The 19,941-nt window shown below is 46.3% G+C and overlaps 1 protein-coding gene across 1 annotated transcript in view; it reads left to right on the forward strand.

Annotated features, from left to right (window-relative positions):
* dock1 (dedicator of cytokinesis 1) overlaps positions 1 to 19,941 on the forward strand; it is a 176,685-nt gene that overhangs the window by 137,312 nt on the left and 19,432 nt on the right. Inside the window, exons 32-43 of the mRNA XM_071907671.2 lie at positions 3,662 to 3,720; positions 4,450 to 4,598; positions 5,814 to 5,899; positions 6,382 to 6,538; positions 7,294 to 7,334; positions 7,769 to 7,859; positions 10,251 to 10,370; positions 11,725 to 11,814; positions 11,973 to 12,077; positions 16,440 to 16,581; positions 16,862 to 16,943; positions 19,183 to 19,267. Of these exons, the coding sequence (XP_071763772.1) occupies positions 3,662 to 3,720; positions 4,450 to 4,598; positions 5,814 to 5,899; positions 6,382 to 6,538; positions 7,294 to 7,334; positions 7,769 to 7,859; positions 10,251 to 10,370; positions 11,725 to 11,814; positions 11,973 to 12,077; positions 16,440 to 16,581; positions 16,862 to 16,943; positions 19,183 to 19,267 (1,207 nt within the window). The remainder of the gene's footprint in view (positions 1 to 3,661; positions 3,721 to 4,449; positions 4,599 to 5,813; positions 5,900 to 6,381; positions 6,539 to 7,293; positions 7,335 to 7,768; positions 7,860 to 10,250; positions 10,371 to 11,724; positions 11,815 to 11,972; positions 12,078 to 16,439; positions 16,582 to 16,861; positions 16,944 to 19,182; positions 19,268 to 19,941) is intronic.

The following is a 19,941-nucleotide window of genomic DNA, read 5'->3' on the forward strand; positions in this document are numbered from 1 at the left end:
CCCGACGCGAGAGCGGGCTTTCCATAATGCATCGCACGGAGGCTCACGGGGATAGCGAACATCCTATGGCTCCTGCTGGAGTTCTGCGCTAGTCGCCGGCGCTCCCGAACAAGGCCGAACAGCCTCGGATTCACTCCGGGGGTTATGGAGAAACACGTCTTGTACTCAGATCCAAGGTATCAGGCAGAGTCATAGATCCCCTCCTGGAATTCAGATGCGGGGCTCTGAACTGCTCAAACCCCCTTCAAAGCATTTCCAACGTACATGGGTTTTTTTTCTCTCTCACTCTCTCCCATCTTATCCCCTCAATAGATAAAGGGGTGAAAATTTGATATCGCTCCTCACCTCGCTGTATGTCAGACTGTGAGATTTTAGAACGGCAGAGGTTTTAAATCCCTTGAAGTTTCAGACTTTTATTGCTTATGAAAATCTGCTCTAAGACCGAGCCCTTCTCTCGGCTATAGGTTCAGAGAGTAGTTTCATTTCCTTTTCATGCGCCGCCTGTATCTACAAAGAGCCATTCATCTACATTAGAATTTCTCATAAGTCAATAGAGTCTGGTTATGCAGCCAAATGTGTAAATGCTTTCTGGGCAGAAGCGGAGAATATTGGCTCTCATCTTCATTTGGAGGAGGTGCCGAGCTTGTGTCACTAAAGCATATATCACACCGGCCCCGGCTTGACAGTGAAACTCCTTGTTGGCCAATGTTTTATTATCGCTCCTGATAAACTCCCGCACACAGTCGAACACAGTAAGCCGACCCACCCAGCCGCCTCCACTCTGCCTCAGGAATTAGCATTCGTGACGTAAGCAGAGGAAAGGGCTGAGCTCCACCTTATTTTATGTTCCCAAGCATGTCATTCAAATATAACCAGGTAGAGAGAGAAGGGGATATTCTGTAGGCCTTGTCAATTGCTCTCTCACCCACTCTTCCTACCTCTGCCCGCCCACTCTCTCTGTGTCTCTCCCTCTCTCTCTTTCTCTCTCTCTCTCTCTCCCTCCACCTACCTCTCACCTTCGCTCCCTTCCTCTTCCTCTGCGCGTTCCCTTTTGCCTGTGTGCTGGCGCATGAACTGTCAATCCCCGCCCGCCATGCCAATTACTGTGCCTCCGTCTGGCAGCGGAGAACAGAAAAGAGGTGAAATCGGAGAGATGTGCGGAGCATGGCGGTTTTCAGTGCTCCTGCATCAGCTTTTCTCCTCGCGCCGCAAATGTCTCCCAGCGCCGTTTGTTAAGCTATAGCCTATTACTGGTGTCTGTGTGATCCTCGTTTTCTTCACAAGCTCAGTCGCTGACCTCAAACTGCCAGGACGGAGTGATATCAGGCTAACATGGCCATAAAGCATTTAATGCCCAGGCAGTGGCGCAGCATGGCCTGAATAGGAGGGTTAATGCATCTCTATATACTAATCAAGTTTTATCTGTTTGTTTTGGAAGGAGCGCCGGCCGGCCGCCCTGGAAACGCAATCACAGATACATAAACGGAGTCGGATAAATGAACATACAGTCGTGTCGTCGCCGCACATACGCAAACAGAGTCCGAGTGTCGCAGTGTCAAGTCCTGTAAATATCCCACACTTCCCTCGCTCCGGGCTTTGATCACATCTCAGCTGCTCCTTCAGGCCATTGCATCATTTCCAGGTGGCTCACTTGTTTGTTTTCTGCCTCTCTCACTGTGCCTCTCCCTCTCTCTCTCTCTCTCTCTCTTTCTCCTCATCTCTCTCCTTACCCTTTCTTTCCCCTTGCCCCTTGCCCCTTGTCCCAGCGGTCTGGCCTGCTGCAATGCACAGCACAAGCTGCTGAGAGTCCCAGATCTACTCCCCCCGCCCCCGCCGCCGTCCCTCCGTAGACAAGTCGTTATTCTTAGTTAACCTCTCTAAGAGCCTCCCTCCCCTCGGCTGACAGGTATGTGTTGTAGGTCCTGACAGCTGACAGTCATAGCTGCTTGTCTCACTGCCTGCAGGAGCGTGACAAAACCAGCACCTGCATCTGTCTCCGCTCCGACGACGACATGATGCTTCCTGATCAGTCATCCACACGAGCCCACGTGCTCACACTGGCACACAACACACACACACACACACACACACACACAGATGATTATACACAGACTTGCACAAACACACACTTCTGCTCATAGTCACAGGGGAAAGATTAGGAGACACACACATACACTCTCACACATTACAGTGCGGATGAGGAGAGGCAAAAAGAGTCCCAAAAGACCCTCCAAAATAATAATTTTGGGACAGCATCTCCTCTAGCCATCTCAAGTCAAGTGTTTCTGAGAGGTGTTGAAATGCTGGATTAGCAATCATGTGGACTGTTATATTAGAATATGGCGATGCTATGCATAATGCATCACTGTATCTCTTTTTTTCTGCACATAGCCTTACAGTACTGTTCAGAGGCAGGCTATTCAGTTGCTTGATATTTTATCTCATTGCCGATGCCTCTGCCGACTGATCGATCCTTAGACTTTGCAACAGTCCTCCCTTTGACAGCTAAGGATGGTAAAGTGAGTGCGTTGACCTGGCTGGGCTGCGGAGAGGTGACGCAGCTCCTTTGTTAAGTATTCTTTAATGCACCCCTCATCCGTGTCATCATATATTAGTGTGTCTTTGTGCAATATTGGCAAAACAATCGATCGGGTTTCAGAATTGCGTCAGGGCCCCGGGGTGCTGCGAAATGTCACGGTGTGTGAAGGAGGCTCTGAATGGATATTAATTAGGGGTCAGGAGAGGTGGCGCGCTCAGAGAGTGCTTAATTCCCCAAACAGGCCGCCTCGACTTCTCCGTCTCTCTCCACTCCTCTGCAATGTCATGCCGAGGTGCCATTGCTCCCCTCAGTGACCCGGTCAGTCTGCTGGGAAGAGGAGACAGAGCCGTCAGTCAGTCAGTCAGTCCGTCAGTCCGTCAGTCCGTCAGTCTGATCTCAGGACTGTCAGACGGTTCATCCTGTCCTTGGAACAGATTGTGATCTGCATAGAATAATCATGCTTCGGTTTATTCCCATCACCTGTGAAACATTCAGTCTGTTTTGAAAGAACTAAAGGCATTACCTTTGTTTCTGTGTTATTGGTTTCTCAGAGTTGGTCTCACTCTCTGCCTCCACCCCCCTTGTGTGTTTCAGTCACTCACTGTCTCACCTTTCACTTTGTTTCACTCTCTTCTTTCCTTCTCTCTCGGTCCTATCCATTTCACTGTTTGTCCTTTGTGTGACCGGGGCCAGTGTGACAGGCAGGGAGATAGGCTCCGAGCTGCTGGCTCTCTGTGGAGATTGGTTCATGACCCAGACTGTAGAGAGCTCATCAGCTTATCCCCCCCTCATTCCAAAAACCTAGACAAAGAGTCAGAATGGGAGTGATCCTCCCAGCTTTTTCTGCAAACCTACATTTTATGTAAAAACTCCTGCCTTACAGTCCCAATACAGATGTTTGCATAGCTTAGGGTAATTGAAATAGGCTTCTCACCAAGCTATCTTGTGTATTTTTATGCCCTTGTCTCAGTTTTAAACCCCATTTCCAAACACAGTGAGTCCCAAGTCACGATTTGTCACTGGGATTTCATTAAAACTGCATTTCCGTGTTATTTTTGGTACTGCTATGCCAGGATTGGAGTGGAGCTCATGTATAAAAAATTTAACATCTTTATGTTTCAGGTACCAGGACATGAGAAGACAAATTGGCTTTGAAATCAGGGACATGTGGTACAATCTAGGTAATGTAAAAACCTCTGCATGTCCATTTTGTTCAGTTAGTTTCACTTCAGACAGGAAACATGACCAAAAAAAAAAGTTTTTCTTTTTTGTTGAAAGACTTCACCACTGGGGATCGATAGTAAGAACTCCACAAATAGAATGCTGGCCTCCAACACATGCTAAAGTGTTGTTTTCTCAATTTATTTTTGTGATCATCTGCCATCTAATTACCCTCAGGCTCATAGTCACATCATGCGCCTACACGGCAAAGAACAGCGGCTAAGAATAGAGAATCAGGTGCTAATTGGCTGTATGTTGTGTTGTGATAAAACCTCAGCAGTGACGCTTCGGAGGAGAATGAGACGGGGGTACGGGTGGTGGGATGGTAGATTTGTGCACCTGTGCCTCCTTTAAGGTCTTCCTCTCACTGTAACATCCACTATCTGATTCCTTTAATTAAGGCTTTTCCATCAGATTAGATTGATTCACCAGGATTTTTAATTAGCCCACCACTATTTTGTACCTGAGGTGTTGGGTTGGAAGTTATCGACCAGGTAAATGTCAATGAAAATTCTGATGAGAGGAAACTCGCTAAGCCCACGGAGATTTCACTGACAGTTTTTTTTTTTATGCCTAGTGCACAGTGATGATAATTTATGCCCTGCCAGGATCAACATACTGTACTGGTAATGTCTCCCTGGAACTCTGCAAATGGATTGATCTGTTCATCCCCTGTGTTTCTCCACAAGGCCCACACAAGATCAAATTCATTCCCGAGATGGTGGGTCCCATCCTGGAGATGACGCTGGTCCCTGAGATCGAGCTCCGCAAAGCCACCATCCCCATCTTCTTCGACATGATGCAGTGCGAGTTCCACTTCACATGCAGCTTCCAGCGGGTGTGTGAAGGAACAGTCACAGAAGGACTTAAAAAAAAAGAAATTGGGAGAGAGTCAGAGAGGGAAGATGAGGAGGAGGAGGAGTAAAGGGGGCAGAGGTGACAGTCTGTCTGAGAGAAAGTTTTATAGCCACAAGCTTAGTCGTAATTCGGCAAATCTCATTTTGTTGTGCCGCGGTTATCAACAGCCGTGGTAAGTGGAACTTAATGTTATGCCTCGTTACAGTACAAAATTAAGCTTCTTTTTGCATGAGGAAATCCGATTGGCTACAGCTGTTTTGCCATGAGATGTCTTGGCCAGTTCTCTGCTTTGCAATGCGGGCTCCCATAGTGACTCATGTTTCTTGCACTTTGTACCAGGTTCTAAAGCAACACCTCTCAGCGCTCTTCTTTATATTGGCTTCCAGTGCCACTGCTGGCCCTTGTAGTCCTGTGAAGGCAGTGGCAGCTTAGCCGATGGCTCCCCGCTAGATCGACCCTGCCAATAGCGCAGTCTGTTTGGGATGGGAGTGAAGGGAGCCTGGTAATTAAGTCAATGTGTCACTCAGGACCTGGCTCATTGGAGGCGAATGCCGCCCTCTTATTCTCTCCCCGCGGTGAAATGTGATCAATTTCACTTTGGCCTGACCCCTTTTCATACTGTAAGCCAGTAATATTCCCTTCGCCGGGTGTGTGCTGTGTAAATCCCTAGCTTAACAGAGAGCAGCGTTTACATCTTTTCTCACTTGGCTGCGCTCTCTCCTCCTCTCCTCTCCCCTTCCCGCGGCCCCGCTAACACACCAGCACATCAAGGAGTCAGTGTAAATTGGGTTGTTTCAGCACAATAAAACTTATTTTTATGCAGCTGCCACATACAAATACCGGAGATATAAGGCCCATGCATCACTGTCAGAAAGTGCTACAGCTGCAGCAACAACGCAGCAATGGTAAATAGGAGAGGAGAGTTTCAGATAAGGGGGATGTGTCTCGTCACATGGCCTTGCACCCTGTTCCAGCCAATTCCATACAGATAAAGAGAAGTTAGCTAGTAATAATGAACAGATGAATACCAGCTCACAGCCAGCTGGGCTGAAAGAGGGGGGCTATTAAGTAGGAAGCCCAGATCCCCTCAACCAAGCCATGGTGCAGAGAAGGAGAGAGAGAGAGAGAGAGATGGCGTTAATGAATTGAAAAATTAGCTACACTGATTATTTACGCCTGCTCTGTCTAATTGCAGTTTGAGAACGAGATCATCACCAAGCTGGATCACGAGGTGGAGGGGGGCCGCGGAGATGAGCAGTACAAAGTTCTCTTTCAGAAAATGTAAGTGCTGATTAATGGGCAGGATTACGCCTGAGCCTCTGACAAGTTAGATAATGCTAATTGCAACATAGCACTCCTCAAAATAATCACAGTGTACTGATGATCACACGACTTCCCACCACAGTCAAACACAAGCTTTTTTAGTGTGTGTGTGTGTGCATGGGGTGTGTGTGTGTGTGTGTGTGTGTGTGTGTGTGTGAGCGCAACTGTGATATTTGCTTTCAGCACAGTCGGGTGCCAACTCTGTTTTAATGGGCAAGAATGAGGGTTCTCAAAACCCTAACCAGCAAAGCGATGACATTTTTAACTGTGTAAGAAACCCTTTCATACATGTGTTTCCTCTCTGCCCCCCCCCCCCCCCCCCCCCCCCCCCCCACACACACACACACACACACACACACACACACACACACACACACCAACCCCCTACCTGCCCACACTACCACCCCTACACCCCACCCCCAAACAACAACACACACCAGCTTACTGGAGCACTGCAGGAAGCACAAGTACCTGGCCAAGACGGGCGAGAACTTCGTCACCCTGGTGGTGCGTCTGCTGGAGAGGCTGCTGGATTACAGGACCATCATGCACGACGAGAACAAGGAGAACCGCATGAGCTGCACCGTCAACGTGCTGGTAAGACCGTCCCCAAAACACCGACGGCACGCACCGTCACAGATAAGCACATGTGCAATCACGACAAACTCCGCTCGTCCCTCATTAATGACCGTATAGATGACTCTGACAACAGTTATCAATAAGTCCCGTTATCAACCCCCAGGCCTTGTTTATAGGCTAGTGCTGTCAGCAGAGTAAGCCGCGGTGACATGTGACAACCCCACAGAGGAGAAACAATAGAGACCACCTCCACATGTCAGAATGTATTAAGGCATTATCACAGTGCAGCTCACCTGGGAGGCCTCTCTTTTGTGAAATGACATTTCATCTGGGAGCAGTGAAATGTCAATATTCCCTCATGTGACTGCCGAGCCTAAAATAAGCCATTGAAAAGAACCCGGGCTATGTGTGATTATATTCAACATTTAGACCGACTGAGTCATGTTCACTCAAGCGCCGCGCCGGCCCATTTAAAATGTAACTTTTCAGCGCAAGCCAGGAGAGCGGTTTGACAGCCTACCACTGTGATTCTAATCTCAGCCAACTTGCATCTCTTTAGCAGATACTTAACTTCTGCCTGCTGGAAGCCGGAACATTGTTCTTTTAACCATATTTTAGAAAATTGACTTTTACATCCACCGGTGACTTCTAAATGTTATGCAATCTAGCGTGGTTCATAGTGGCTGTTCCAAAAAAAAAAAAGATAATGGTGTGGCTTTCAATGAAAATGTATGAACTCTAACCCATTTTAATTGCCTGTGTCTTTCCCCTAGAACTTCTACAAGGAGATAGAGAGAGAGGAGATGTACATCAGGTAAGACCGAGACCTATCCTGCCTTATTAATATACATATTTATGGATTAAATCCTTTTGAGGTCTTTGCTATTTTCACATAAACTTATCTTACACACCGCTAAGGCACATTACATGCGTTAGGTGAGTCGGTGCTGAGGAATTACCCTATTCGGCGGTGCTAAATTTCCCTGTCAACGACAAAATACCATACGCTTTGGCTCCTTTACTCCCAGCTGTGTCCCCGGAGATCCAACATAGGATTTTTGATTTTGTTAGAATACGTTTCCATTTGCACAATCTTGCCAGTCGGACTCTCCATCTGGCAAGCATTACTTGAGGTAAAAGAGGCTGTCAGGAGGCATCAGTCTGGCAGAGTTAACTTTCTGTCTCTATTGTTAAAGTGTGAGAGGCCCACCCAGGCATGACCCATAAATCATTTCTCCTTCCTGCCAGGTACCTGTACAAGCTGTGTGACCTCCACAAAGAGTGTGACAACTACACTGAGGCTGCCTACACTCTGCTGCTGCACGCCAAACTGCTCAAGGTACACAGAAAGCACTCGCACAAGAGCACACACGCAAACACAAATAAAGGTACCAGTGCACTCACTAGAAAACACACACAAACACACACACAGAGGTGAATAATTCCTCTTCAAACAGCACAGATAGCAGAACCCAAATCTACTGTAAGCATAGTATCAGCCAGGTGACATTCAACCTTAGGCATCGAACAAGTGTATCTGTGAATTTCAATGTGTACGGGACACGGGTCTGGTCGGAGAGATAGGTCCGCCCCTCCTTTAATCCCGCACTGGCAGGAGATGGCTGATGAGAGGGCGGACTTGCTGAGCAGCATCTTTTTCACCTTGCGTAGACCGGCCGATGCAAATGATGGCCGGTATCTGATCTGACTTGAAAGGAGCTCAGACGTAGTTAAAAGCGGAGGGGAAACGCGCGCGGAGCCACCTGAGGCACTTCAAGATAGCGCCGTCCCCTTTGTCAGCTTGAAAATGAGAGTCGCAGGTCCTTTACTGTAAGTCACAGGATGCAGTGCCTCGGCTTTAAAGGGGGGAGAGGGCAGGTTGCTACCACACTTAACATAGAGCCTGTATCTTTGATGTCGTTTGAATGCCTGGAAATCTTGAAGCATAGTGTTGAGGTTCTAGTCCAATGATAATTTTGATCAGATACATGAATATTTACTAGATATAATGATATATAATTTAGGCCCGCTGTATGCCTGGTAGTTTTGTTTTGTTGCCAAAGATACACCACGTCCAAATAGAATTCTCCACACAAAGAGATGCCGTGTCTATTCCCAGCCGGGGTTTGGTGTACGCCGAATTTGGAGTCGTTCCTCTCTCGCCTTTTATCCAAAATGGTCGCACCCACATCTCATCTTTATTTGCATAAATAGCTGACTGCTCCAGCCTTTGTACAGGTCCCGACAGGGGAGAGCGGGCTGTGTGACTGAGTCGCATTCTCCACACAGAACAGCCGCGGCAGCGTTCGCGCGAGTTATTATTATTTTAATTCTGCTCGTTTCCCAACAGCTGCGGTATTCCCGACCGTTGCATGCTCTCAGAGAGCAAACAAGGGGAGTCGCTGTTATATTGTGAAATTAGGTTGATTCTGTTCCACCAGAGCCTGGTTAAATCCTTTCTTCTCCAATAAGCGGTTCCATGTAGACTTTGGAAGCGCTGTCTTTCTTTTGTATTCGCACACAGACGCCCGTAAATGAGCTTGGCCGGGAACGATGACGGCGTGATTTAGTGTCACTCTGTATATCTGTCCACCAGCATTAATTATTTTGTAGAGAATGAAAATAGGCCCCGGGAGAGCGATAAGTCCTCTGGTAGAATACCTTCAGTAGTATAGTAAAGGATGTTGAATTTACAGCATTATGTATATTGGTCAGAGATGTATCAGCACTTTAGTTCTGTCGATGCCGGGTCCCCCGTGGCTCCTGAATAAATGGATCTCCTTTTAACCATGTAAATGCTGCAGTCCAGCTGTAATGGGATCAATAGGCTGAGCCAAACTCTCCCAACATCTCTCTTCATGCCACAGCAAGAATGTGCAGAGCAATTACTTTTTCACCCCATCTCCGGTGCAGTGTATGCAAATGCCTTGGCTTTGGTATTCAAATGTGGCCCCTCGGACAGAACTCGGTCAGATTTTCCCAGAGATCTTTACTCTTCACGTTTCTCACAACATCACAGAATGTCAATTACACCGGGCTGGTAATGAATCAGTCCTGACAGGCCGCATAGGATTAGGCTTTCTGTACACAGAGGCCAATCAGATTGTACATCTCCCTGTTAGCTAAGCCTTCTACCCACTCAGAAGCCTCATTATTCTCCGTGTTGAGCGAAAAAACAGCATGATGGAGTGTGGGGTCAGCAAAAAAGGATACCCCTTTAATCTTGCTCTGTTTCTTTTTTCCTTGATGTACCCCTCTTCTTAGCCTGCGATTGTTTACAGAATCACGCAGAGTCTGTAATGAATAAGATTATGCTGCTGCATGAATCAGTTGTATCTGATGTTTATTGGTAACACAAGCATAAGTAATGCTTCTCTCCGCTCCCCTTGCTCCACTTCGCTGGATTGGCTTCCGGTGAACTGGCCTGTTGGAGCACTGTTCTGGGTTGCGGGGATGCTGAATAACAGCAAACATGAGCCAGGGAAGGCTGCGCGCCGCATCGATGCGCTCTCTGAGTCATTCGATGTGTATCGACGGCTGTTTCGTTGCCCATTTCTCAAGTTTCCATCCGACCATGCCAGAGCGCGGGGCAGGCTTAAAAAGAATTACACATCAATCTCACCTATTTGCATTGGCAACAACTCAATGATTGATTTCTTGTCATTTGTATCCCTTCCGCTCTGTATTGTATTGCATTGTGTTGACCCCGACGCTTACTTGTCCTCCTCAGTGGTCAGAGGAGGCGTGTGCAGCCCACCTGACCCAGAGAGACGGCTACCAGGCCACCACCCAAGGGCAGCTGAAGGACCAGCTCTACCAGCAGATTATCAATTACTTCGACAAGGGCAAGGTAAGAGGCAGAGGTCACCAGTACGCAAGATCCTGTTGAATATAAATGGCGGATACTAGCACACACCCAGAAAACATGCAGTAAGCTTATAAAGAGGGAGAGGACAGTGTTCAAAATCATGACAAACCCCCAGAACCTAAGGATGCTGTTTTTGGATGCTGTCATCTCTGTTAAATACCCCCTCTGGCAGGAGAAGGCAGCTTCTGTGGAAGAGCTGCTAAACAGCCGTTTTGTTTTCCCTTCATACAGACCAGGGATTGTAAATGATCCGCACACAAGCGGTCACTTGTTAGCGAGACTCTTCTGCCTTTTCTCTTGTCCCCTGCTTTTCATAACCTCCGTCCCTCTCTTCTCCTTTGCTGTCCGCCTCTCTATATCCTTTATACCTCTTTTAAAGAGATACAAGGCCAGTGCCATCTCTGTATGGTGCCACCTTATTCAGAGGCGAAGAGCAGGCCATTCATACATGCCTCAATTTGAGAAAATCTGTCCTAGCAGCAGGGGACGAGGTTGCTGTGCTTCTCTCCTATGTGCTCCTTAAAACAAAAAAGAAGAAAAATAGCCTTTTAGCTTAGCCTTGGTCGGGGCTATGAGACTGCCAGACCTAGTCAGAGAGGATGTCCCTAGGCTTTACATGTGTCATCAGAGTTGGGGTTTCTAGCCAACTGGAGGAAGACTGCGAATTGAAAGAGGCTGGGATAAACAAACAAACACTATGGAGTGATTATCAAGTGTTACAGTGGCTGTAAGAGTACATCAGAACTCTAGGGGATGGTACCGACTGAGGACGGTTTCTAAAAGTGTCATAGGAACCATCCAGAAGGCAGGTCCAGATGGTGTAGCCTCCCCTGCTCTAGCTGATGGCAGGCTGCTCTGAGCAGCAGTCTGGACTCAGTCCCCCCTAAGCCTGGCCCGGCTCAGCTCAGCTCAGCCCAGTCTAGTCTGTCAAGAGGCCACTTACAGGCCTCTCAGCGTGTTCAAGTGCCTCCCATCTATCCCCACCACTATTCCAGTGCGCTGGAGGAGGCTGGTGCTCATCGGGAAATGCATCACTATAATCAATTCGCGAACTCTCAAGGGGATGGCCTCCGAGTTACAGCGCATTCGATCAGAGAAACAAAGTAATATTGACCTGAGGCTCTCTGATCCCTGTGCACAGCCAGTTGTGTTCAAAGCAGGTGCAGCTCAATAGCATTCAGATTTATTTGTTTTCAAAAAGGCAAGTTTACATTGAATACCACTGCCTGTTAGATAGTTTGTGCTGTTCAATTGACTGTGAATGGAATTCCTTCTCTCAACTTGTACCTTGATAATTAGCTCATTTTCTAACTGTCTCTGTTTATGTGTCCAATAGATGTGGGAGGAAGCAATTATTTTGGGGAAGGAGCTGGCAGAACAGTACGAGAATGAAATGTTTGACTTCGAGCAGCTGAGCGCATCCTTGGTAAGTGATGTTATATGTTGACTGGTATTGTACATGTGCTCATGCGTGTACATTTCATTGTATACAGCTGTTTTTGTGCTTATGGTTGTCGAATGCATAGAGTTTTACTCCGTGTTAATGCCCATGTCTCTGAAGCTTAACATTGTGTCCCCCAACAGCGGAAGCAGGCCCAGTTCTACGAGAACATAGTGAAGGTCATCCGGCCCAGACCAGACTACTTCGCCGTAGGATATTACGGCATGGGCTTCCCCTCCTTCCTCCGGGTAGGCACACACACCAACACACTCCCACAACTCTCTGAAACCTGCACAAGGCCGATATCTCTTCCTCCATCTGCTCAGTGTGGGTGAGCTACTTGTCAAAACAGACGATCAATAGGTTTACCGGTGCCAGCTTAGTTCCTCGGCCTCGGCCGTCAACACATATGCGTTCCACACCCCTCACTCCCACGCCTTTTGGATATTGTGGCGGGAAGTGCTGTTTAGCATCCCATTCGGTCTGGTTTTCAGCCGCTTGCTCACTCGCAGGAAAACAAACTGTGAATTATAAGCAGCTGTTCCACGTGTGGGCTGCAGAGGAGATCCAGAACATGCTGGACGGATGCCCTTCAGTGTGGGAGAGAGGGTTGTGTCTCCCTGAAAAAAAGGCAGAGAGCTCAGTGGGATGTGGAAGCAGTGTGCAAAAATGAATTAAAATTAGGAGAGTGAAGTAAGGTCTCGCTCTCTCTCTCTCTCTCTCTCTCCCTCTCTCCCTATCTCTCCCTCAGCCCTTTTCTGTTCTATCTGAGATGCATCTGTTTTTTTAGCAGCTCTTTGATATGTGCTCACCAGCCTTGTGCAGTGTGTGAGGTGCCATTGAGCACATATCAGAGCTCTTTTGCTTTCTGTCTGCGATGGGGCTCTCACTCTCTCCCCATATCAATTTTCATTTAGACAGAAAATTAAATTGATTTAGGGATATATCTTTGCGATGCTGCGTCATAGCGGCCATAGTTTTAGGTCGGGGTGTTTCTTCAGAGCTTACGGAGGAGAAAAAAATACCGGTAGGGCTGAGGAAGGATGACTGGTCTGCCTTTAGATGTGTTCCCTTTTGCATGGTCGTTCTAAGGCTGTCATTCAGCAGGGGTGCTGTATACTGAAGCTCTGGCTTTCCTCTCTGGTGGGAATTCCAGCCATTTTTATCAACACAAGCAACCGAACCACGCCAAATGGCCCAGACATCCTCACAGAACGAGATAATCTGAAAAGGCCAGCTTCAAGAACAGTCCTGCGATCATACTCTTTTTCATTCCATTGTGAACAACATCCGTTTCACCGGGTTCTTTTACCACTCTCCGGCATTTTTCCCATGTACCCCTCCTAACCCCTTTCATCTGGCAGGCCAGAAACTCCATTACAGACAGGGCAAGCTGCACTGGCCTAATCTAACTGGCTATTTAAAAGGCCTTTGAGGATTGCATTGAGTCCTCTTTCTTCTCTCCCTTTTATTCTGTTGGCAGTGGTTCGACCTCACCTGAAAGAACCAGAGCAGGTGTATGCCAGGTTGTCTTAGCAAATAAGAATTTGTTGTTAATTGACCTGGTTAAAATGGGACTTCTGTGAAATGAAATGTAATATCAGGACTTATCTCCACAGCTCAGTTCATTTGTCTTTTGAAATAATGGCTTCTTTTATGCTGAAAGATATAAGCTGGTCTGTACACTCAGCCCAGTAAATATCAGCCTCTGCTGCAACCCAGTTTTCTCTAAATTGTTATTTTCCATGCAACATTTATAATCTGATTAAGTGTTGTTGAATGAATGCAGCCAAATAGCTGTGAGGCATTCTGTCCTGACAGTGAGCTAGAAACTGATTGTTTATACAGTAATTATAGTCAGTGCTCTTGCCTCATGGCCCTCACATTGTCCTGTTTAGCGGCTCTGAGATTGTACCCCCTCTTGATATGTTTCATAATTACATATTAATGCACAACTGTCTGCGTGAATACACTGGGAAGTATTCATCTATGGGCTACTAATTAAGATAAATGCAGTTCGCAGGGGTTTTGTTTTACTCACTATATTGCTGTCTTGCAGCATCGCCCAGGCCTCGGGGAATAGTCAATTACATGAGAAAATCAATACTCTGATAAAGGCATTTTGTATCCACCCCCTTAAGAATTGATTTTATGCAAGGGTGCTTAATTCACCTGCTTATGATGTATTAGTTGTTAATGTGGTTAGACATCAGGATATTTGCTAATCGTATAATGCTCTAGATCACGGAACTCAATTTGGATCCGCAGACACAATAGAGTCATTGGTCTCGGATGTCTTCTTTTGTATGTGCTGTAAAACCCGAAGGCTTTTGTTCGCTGGTGGATGGGTGCTCTTGGAGACTCAATCAAGGCATTGTAAAGACAGGCGCATCATGTGTATCTAAGTCATCATTTCAACCTTGAAACTCACAAAACCTTGTCAAGCAGCTCCGAAGCGTGATTGAAAGCTGGTATTGTATTTGTTCTATAAAGAATCGTAACTTACTTTCAGCCTTAAGAGAGACCGAAGTTATTCTCATTATTTCAAAGACCGATTTCTTCTACAATGGGTTCTCTCAACTTATATCCACTTGCCGTATTTCCCCTCCTCTCCCTTCTCTTCCTATCAATACTAAACTTCACTTAATCCCTGTATTGAGTTTCTTGTGAGCACTCAGCTTAAAGAAGAGCTGAGGGTCTGAAAGTTGGTTTGAAATATGTATCCTAACACACCGCATTCCGAGACACTCGGATATGAGCTGTCATGTTCTATCATTCAAAATGCTCCTCAGACAGACCCCTGAGCACACTAACGGAGATGAAGAAAAGTTCCCGGCTCATACATTTTTAGGAACCCGTCGTGCTCTCCTCTCATATAATGCATTTTTTTGTTTGGCGTGAACCGAGATGACCTTTTTATCAGTCTCCACTCATGAGTTGAACCTCATCTGATCCTTACGATACATTGAAAGGAAAAACCTACGCATCTTACAAAACCTTCACCTACGTTTTTCTTGGAAAGTATCACTGCCACGATTCCATTGGTTTTGCCCATATCTCTCAGCCCTCCCCGTCTTACTGCCATAAACAATCCCAAGGAACCTTTAAAATCTTGACCGTCTGTGTTTGATTTAAGCTTGTTAATGTAGCAGCAGCACTAACTGTTGTGCCTTAGTCTCTATTTGACTGTGTGAAATTGTCTTTCTACTCACCATCCAAGAAAGAAAGGCCATTTTAGCATGAATTATTCTCTCAATGACGGTGATTTTCTTTGCCATAACTAGACAGTCTGGGTTTGAGGGTAATGAAAATGAGAATTGTGAACTTGAGATGAGCACACACGCCACCAGAATGCTAAACAATACAGCGTGAATCTGCTTGTCTCATGTGAATGGACTCGCAGTACGCAGTGATAGAAAATGATTCAGTTTTCGAATGATTTTGAGCAAAATAGAAAACAAATGTTGCAATTGTTCACCAGCGGAGAATTGCAGCCGCTTATTGTCAGGCAGGTTTAGCTGATTCTCCAGCGGTTGGAATGGATCACTCTGGAAATCAATGTGCTTTTGTCGCCTTATCTGTCAAAGCAAATTTGAAAATGGTCCCAGGCATATTTCATGGCTGCAATTCATTTAATTAATTGGGAAATTGAGGTGTGTGCTGTGCATGAGCGTACAGCTTGCTGTGTGCGAGCTATTGTGCAGCGAGGGGCTACGAAGGAAAGAAAGAAACATGGCAGGAAAAGAAGGTGTGATTCAAAGCTGTCTGTACCAAATGGCTATTCTGTCTGAACAAAATCCTTACTCTACAGCTCTGTTCTCTGCGTAATGCCCATGTTTAACTAATGAATGAAGCCAATGAATCTCAAGCAGCCCTGTATGAGATGTGGAGCTCGCTGATGTCCAGAGTAGTTCAAGCTCCTATTACCAAAGTGCTGTGAACAGTGTGATGAGGGCCCATTCTCAGCTGCTGCGCCAATGATGAAGTGTTGATTGAAATAGCCGAGGCATTAGTACCACTGCAGTGGTTTTCGAGCCACTTCTCCAGTAGCACATTGCGGCAGCCTTTTGTGTGAGAGCCCCCAGCAAACTGGTAGTAGCCATTTGGAGTGTGCGCAGTGCGCCAATTTGCTACAACACAAGTCCTCCCCATGCAGGCCCACAATGACCTCAGCCGGGACTGGCTAATGATTGAAGAGGTGCCAAGAATTTGCTGTCACCCTCGTTTTCAAGTGTTTAATATGGAGATTGAGTACCTTGCCAAGTTATTTTACAAATCAAAGCTGTTCTTATCTATGTAACTTCCATTAAGTATCACAATTTTGTCATTGTCCCTTGCCTCCTTACCCCACTACTGTCACTGAATGAATTTTAGCCACTGGATCTAATGTGCCAGTGAAATTGCCTATTAAATGACATTGTATCCTTAAGTGCTGCCATATTCCTTTTCAGGCTGATAAATTGGTGAATATGTACAGTATGTCCACATAGTGTGTGCGAATTAGTGCCCACCTGCATCGCTGCATGATTGCGTGCGTGCTGTCATGTGTATGGTGGTGTGCGTGACACACATACATGTCCAAGGTCTCACTCTCTCCTTTTGTCCTCCAGAACAAAATGTTCATTTACCGTGGGAAGGAGTATGAGCGCAGGGAGGACTTTGAGGCTCGCCTCCTCACACAGTTCCCCAACGCAGAGAAGATGAAGACAACCACTCCGCCCAGCGAGGACACCAAGACTTCCTCTGGACAGTGTATCCTTATTGTCCTCTTTATTTTTTTATTTTAGAATTAGAATTTCATCAGGTTATTTTCCACAGAAATGTTTTTAGTGCCACCAGCTTAAATGTCACCAGCACACAAAATGAAAAGAAACATCACAACCATACTCTCCTAAGTCATGATGCACACTCATTATCCGTATTTATTTCTCATTCATGTATAGCTCATTAGGAATCTATTTTCATTCATCATTAGTTGTTTATTGTTTGAGCTCGGCATTTCATGTTTTTTTCCTTGATGTTTCTGCTAAAGACATCCAGTGTTTCACAGTGAAACCCATCCTGGACCTGCCTGCCAAGTTCCAAAACAAGCCCGTCTCTGAACAAATAGTGAGGTAAGCAGGATATCCCCCGCTCCTTGCAGACTCATTTATATACAATTACAGTGTGTGTTATTCAAAATCACACTGCATGCATTTCAATCCGGCAAGCCCAATTTATTTTCCCCAGACACACTGAAGACAATTTAGAGAGCTTGTGAGGACATGCACAACTACAGTAGTATTTTCTAGAGAACGGTGGGCAGAGGGGCGAGGCGGAGGAGGTGAATAAATCTAAATGTAAATGTGTGTGTGTAGAACAAACAGCGGTTGACCTTCTTGTAGTCCTCTTGGTTATTAACTTCCTCCAGCCTCCCGGTATTAGCCACTGTGCCAGGCGCAACACTGTTTCCCCGACATTATTACCGCCTTGGCATGGAGCGCCGAGGCCCCGGCAAACACCGGGCCCCTACGCGCCGGCTTGTTTGCCCAGCCTGCATGCCAACCACGCACTACATCTCTCAGCTGTGCAAATTCGCTTTGATATGTCGGGGCCGACGCCACCCAACGCAACACTGGACATAATTAAAAGAAGGTATTTACTCGGAAATGTTTGTATTTTTCCAAAGGATAGAGATTTTACCTTTAGGCAAATATATCTGGGCGCTGATGTTATCACACAAGCCTGCGGCGTTGGTCACATCCCCCTGCATTGATCCCTCCAGCAGCCTGTTGGCTTGTTTGCTAACAGGGTCTGATTAGAATATGTAACTCTGTTAATAGCCTGGATTAGACAGCCGTGTGTGGGGAGCGATAGAGGCAGGTTCCACACCAACTGTTTGCTCTGCCTGTCTCTCTCTATCTGTCTCACTCACTCTCTGTTCTCTCTCTCTCTCTCTCTCTCTCTCTCTCTCTCTCTCTCTGGCTGTCTCTTTCTCTGTCTCTCTCCAGCTCTCGCTCTCGTTCTCACTCTGCCCCCTCCGCTGTCACATTCTTTCTCTCGCCGTCTCACCTTGGTTTCTCCGTCTTTCTCTGTCGCTCTCTCTCTCTGCGTTTTGTCTCGTTTCTTCTCTCTCATTCGGTGCGAAAGATCAGCGGTGCATAGCAATGAGACTGAGCTGTACGAGCCAACGGGTCACAGCGGCAGGCAGAGCATACCCCCATCTGACCTTGCTTTGTCCAGACCATGCCACTGCCTCATCTCCAGCCCGCCAGCTAATGGAATGTAAAAGACTTAATTGGGGTGGCAGAGCTGCTTTAAAGCCGCTTTATTAATCTGTTTATTAGATCAGAAGCTCCAAGGCTCGGTTTTTTGAGGCTCAAGCCACGCTCTCTCAACTAATTTGGGCATGAGCCTTATCATGTTCATTAAATACCGTGCTGCCGTTTGTGACCGAGCTCAGAGGGGAAAATCTGATTTTAGGTACAACAGAAGCGGCTGTGAGTGGAGGGCCAGTGAGGCCCGGGTCCAGGCTCTCTGTCCTTGTGGAGCTTGAATGACACACAGGGTTTGTGTGCTCTGTTAATCTGCCAACAGAGCACACAGAACGGACACCTTTCATCAGCAGAACATGAACAATTCCAATTGTTCAAAGTAGAGCGGCCCCATTTGAACGTGTTCCTGTAACTGCTACTACAAACAGAAAAGGGCATCGGCTTTGAAACGGCATCGATTCTTTTGATATTTTATTCATGACAGTTTGCTAATAAAGTGAAACTCCACTCAGTGAACCATATGGCATGTTTTTTAGAATGGGAAAATGCAGTATGCTGTATGCGGGTTAATAGGTATGTACTCCGTTCCCCAGGAGAGTCCTCTCTCACTGTGAATGTGGATTTGTGTCTGCAGGAGAGACGGATAGAAAGATGGAGAGAGAGAGAGCGTGTGTCTGTGTGGGAGTAAGCATGTGCACATGTCTGCGTACGATGTGGATCCCAGACAGCTGCTCCCCACAGCCACTGTAACACCATCATTTTCCCGGTGTGAAAAGTCTATTAACCTGACTTGGGGAGGTTCATCCCTGCCAGTGATGCGCCTCTGTCATGTATGCCGGAGCTTCTCCACATGTCTGACTAAGACGACTGGCTACAGGAGATGCCTCCAACCCCAAAGTGAATTTATTTCCCATGTAGATGAGGCCATTTCTGCCCTAGACAGCCTGCCAACATGCTAAATGCCATAGCTCCTGGCAAACCCCGTGTGGAAGCGGCGTGTCCTGTGTTTGACCTGAAGCAAAGCAATCAACCTTTGAATCAAGCTGTAGATTGCCCATAACACTTTTAATTTACTCTGGTGCTGGTCTCTCCTCCCCAGCTTCTACACAGTAAATGAAGTCCATAAATTCCAGTATTCCAGGCCAGTGAGGAAGGGAGAGAAGGACCCGGACAACGAGTTTGCGGTAATTGTCATCTTTTTTTCCCCATGAATTGGCTGTTACAATTAATTTTTTTATGTATGATTCACCAATATTAGCATTATGAACATGATGTTTATGCTCTTTAAAATCTAACTTAGATGCACATTGCTTAACTTAAGCAAATTTGCGTTACTAAACATAATGCTATGCAACATGATGGCTAATTAGTAGCATTAGTAGTAGTAGTATCATCATCATCATCAAGTATTATCATCAGCCATCATCAATTTTAGCATCCATGTATGTATTTTTAGTACATCTAATGGATTAAATATACTAAACCTTGCTGGCCATTTGCTGCTCAATACAGATCATTAACATCCAGGTTACAAATGGCAAGGCCACATCCACTCAATCAATTAAACCCATTCACACTTCTCATACAGTAAATTGGCTCCATATTTCTACCAGGGATCACTTCAGCAGAGCAGGATGATGCATTTTACTCATCACACAGCCTTACTCTATTATGCTGACAGACTGATAGCTCTCCTTCTGCCCTGCCAGAGAGGCATTTGGATAGATATTGCTAAGATGACACATTGTGTCTGTCAAAGCTATTAAACATATCATACAAACACATCTGTGTAATTTGCCATCTCTCTGAACCTTGTCAGAGTACAAGAATAGTAAGTATGCTCAGATGCTGACACTCG

Source organism: Centroberyx gerrardi, chromosome 20, assembly GCF_048128805.1.
Source record: "Centroberyx gerrardi isolate f3 chromosome 20, fCenGer3.hap1.cur.20231027, whole genome shotgun sequence".
NCBI classification, from domain to species: domain Eukaryota; kingdom Metazoa; phylum Chordata; class Actinopteri; order Beryciformes; family Berycidae; genus Centroberyx; species Centroberyx gerrardi.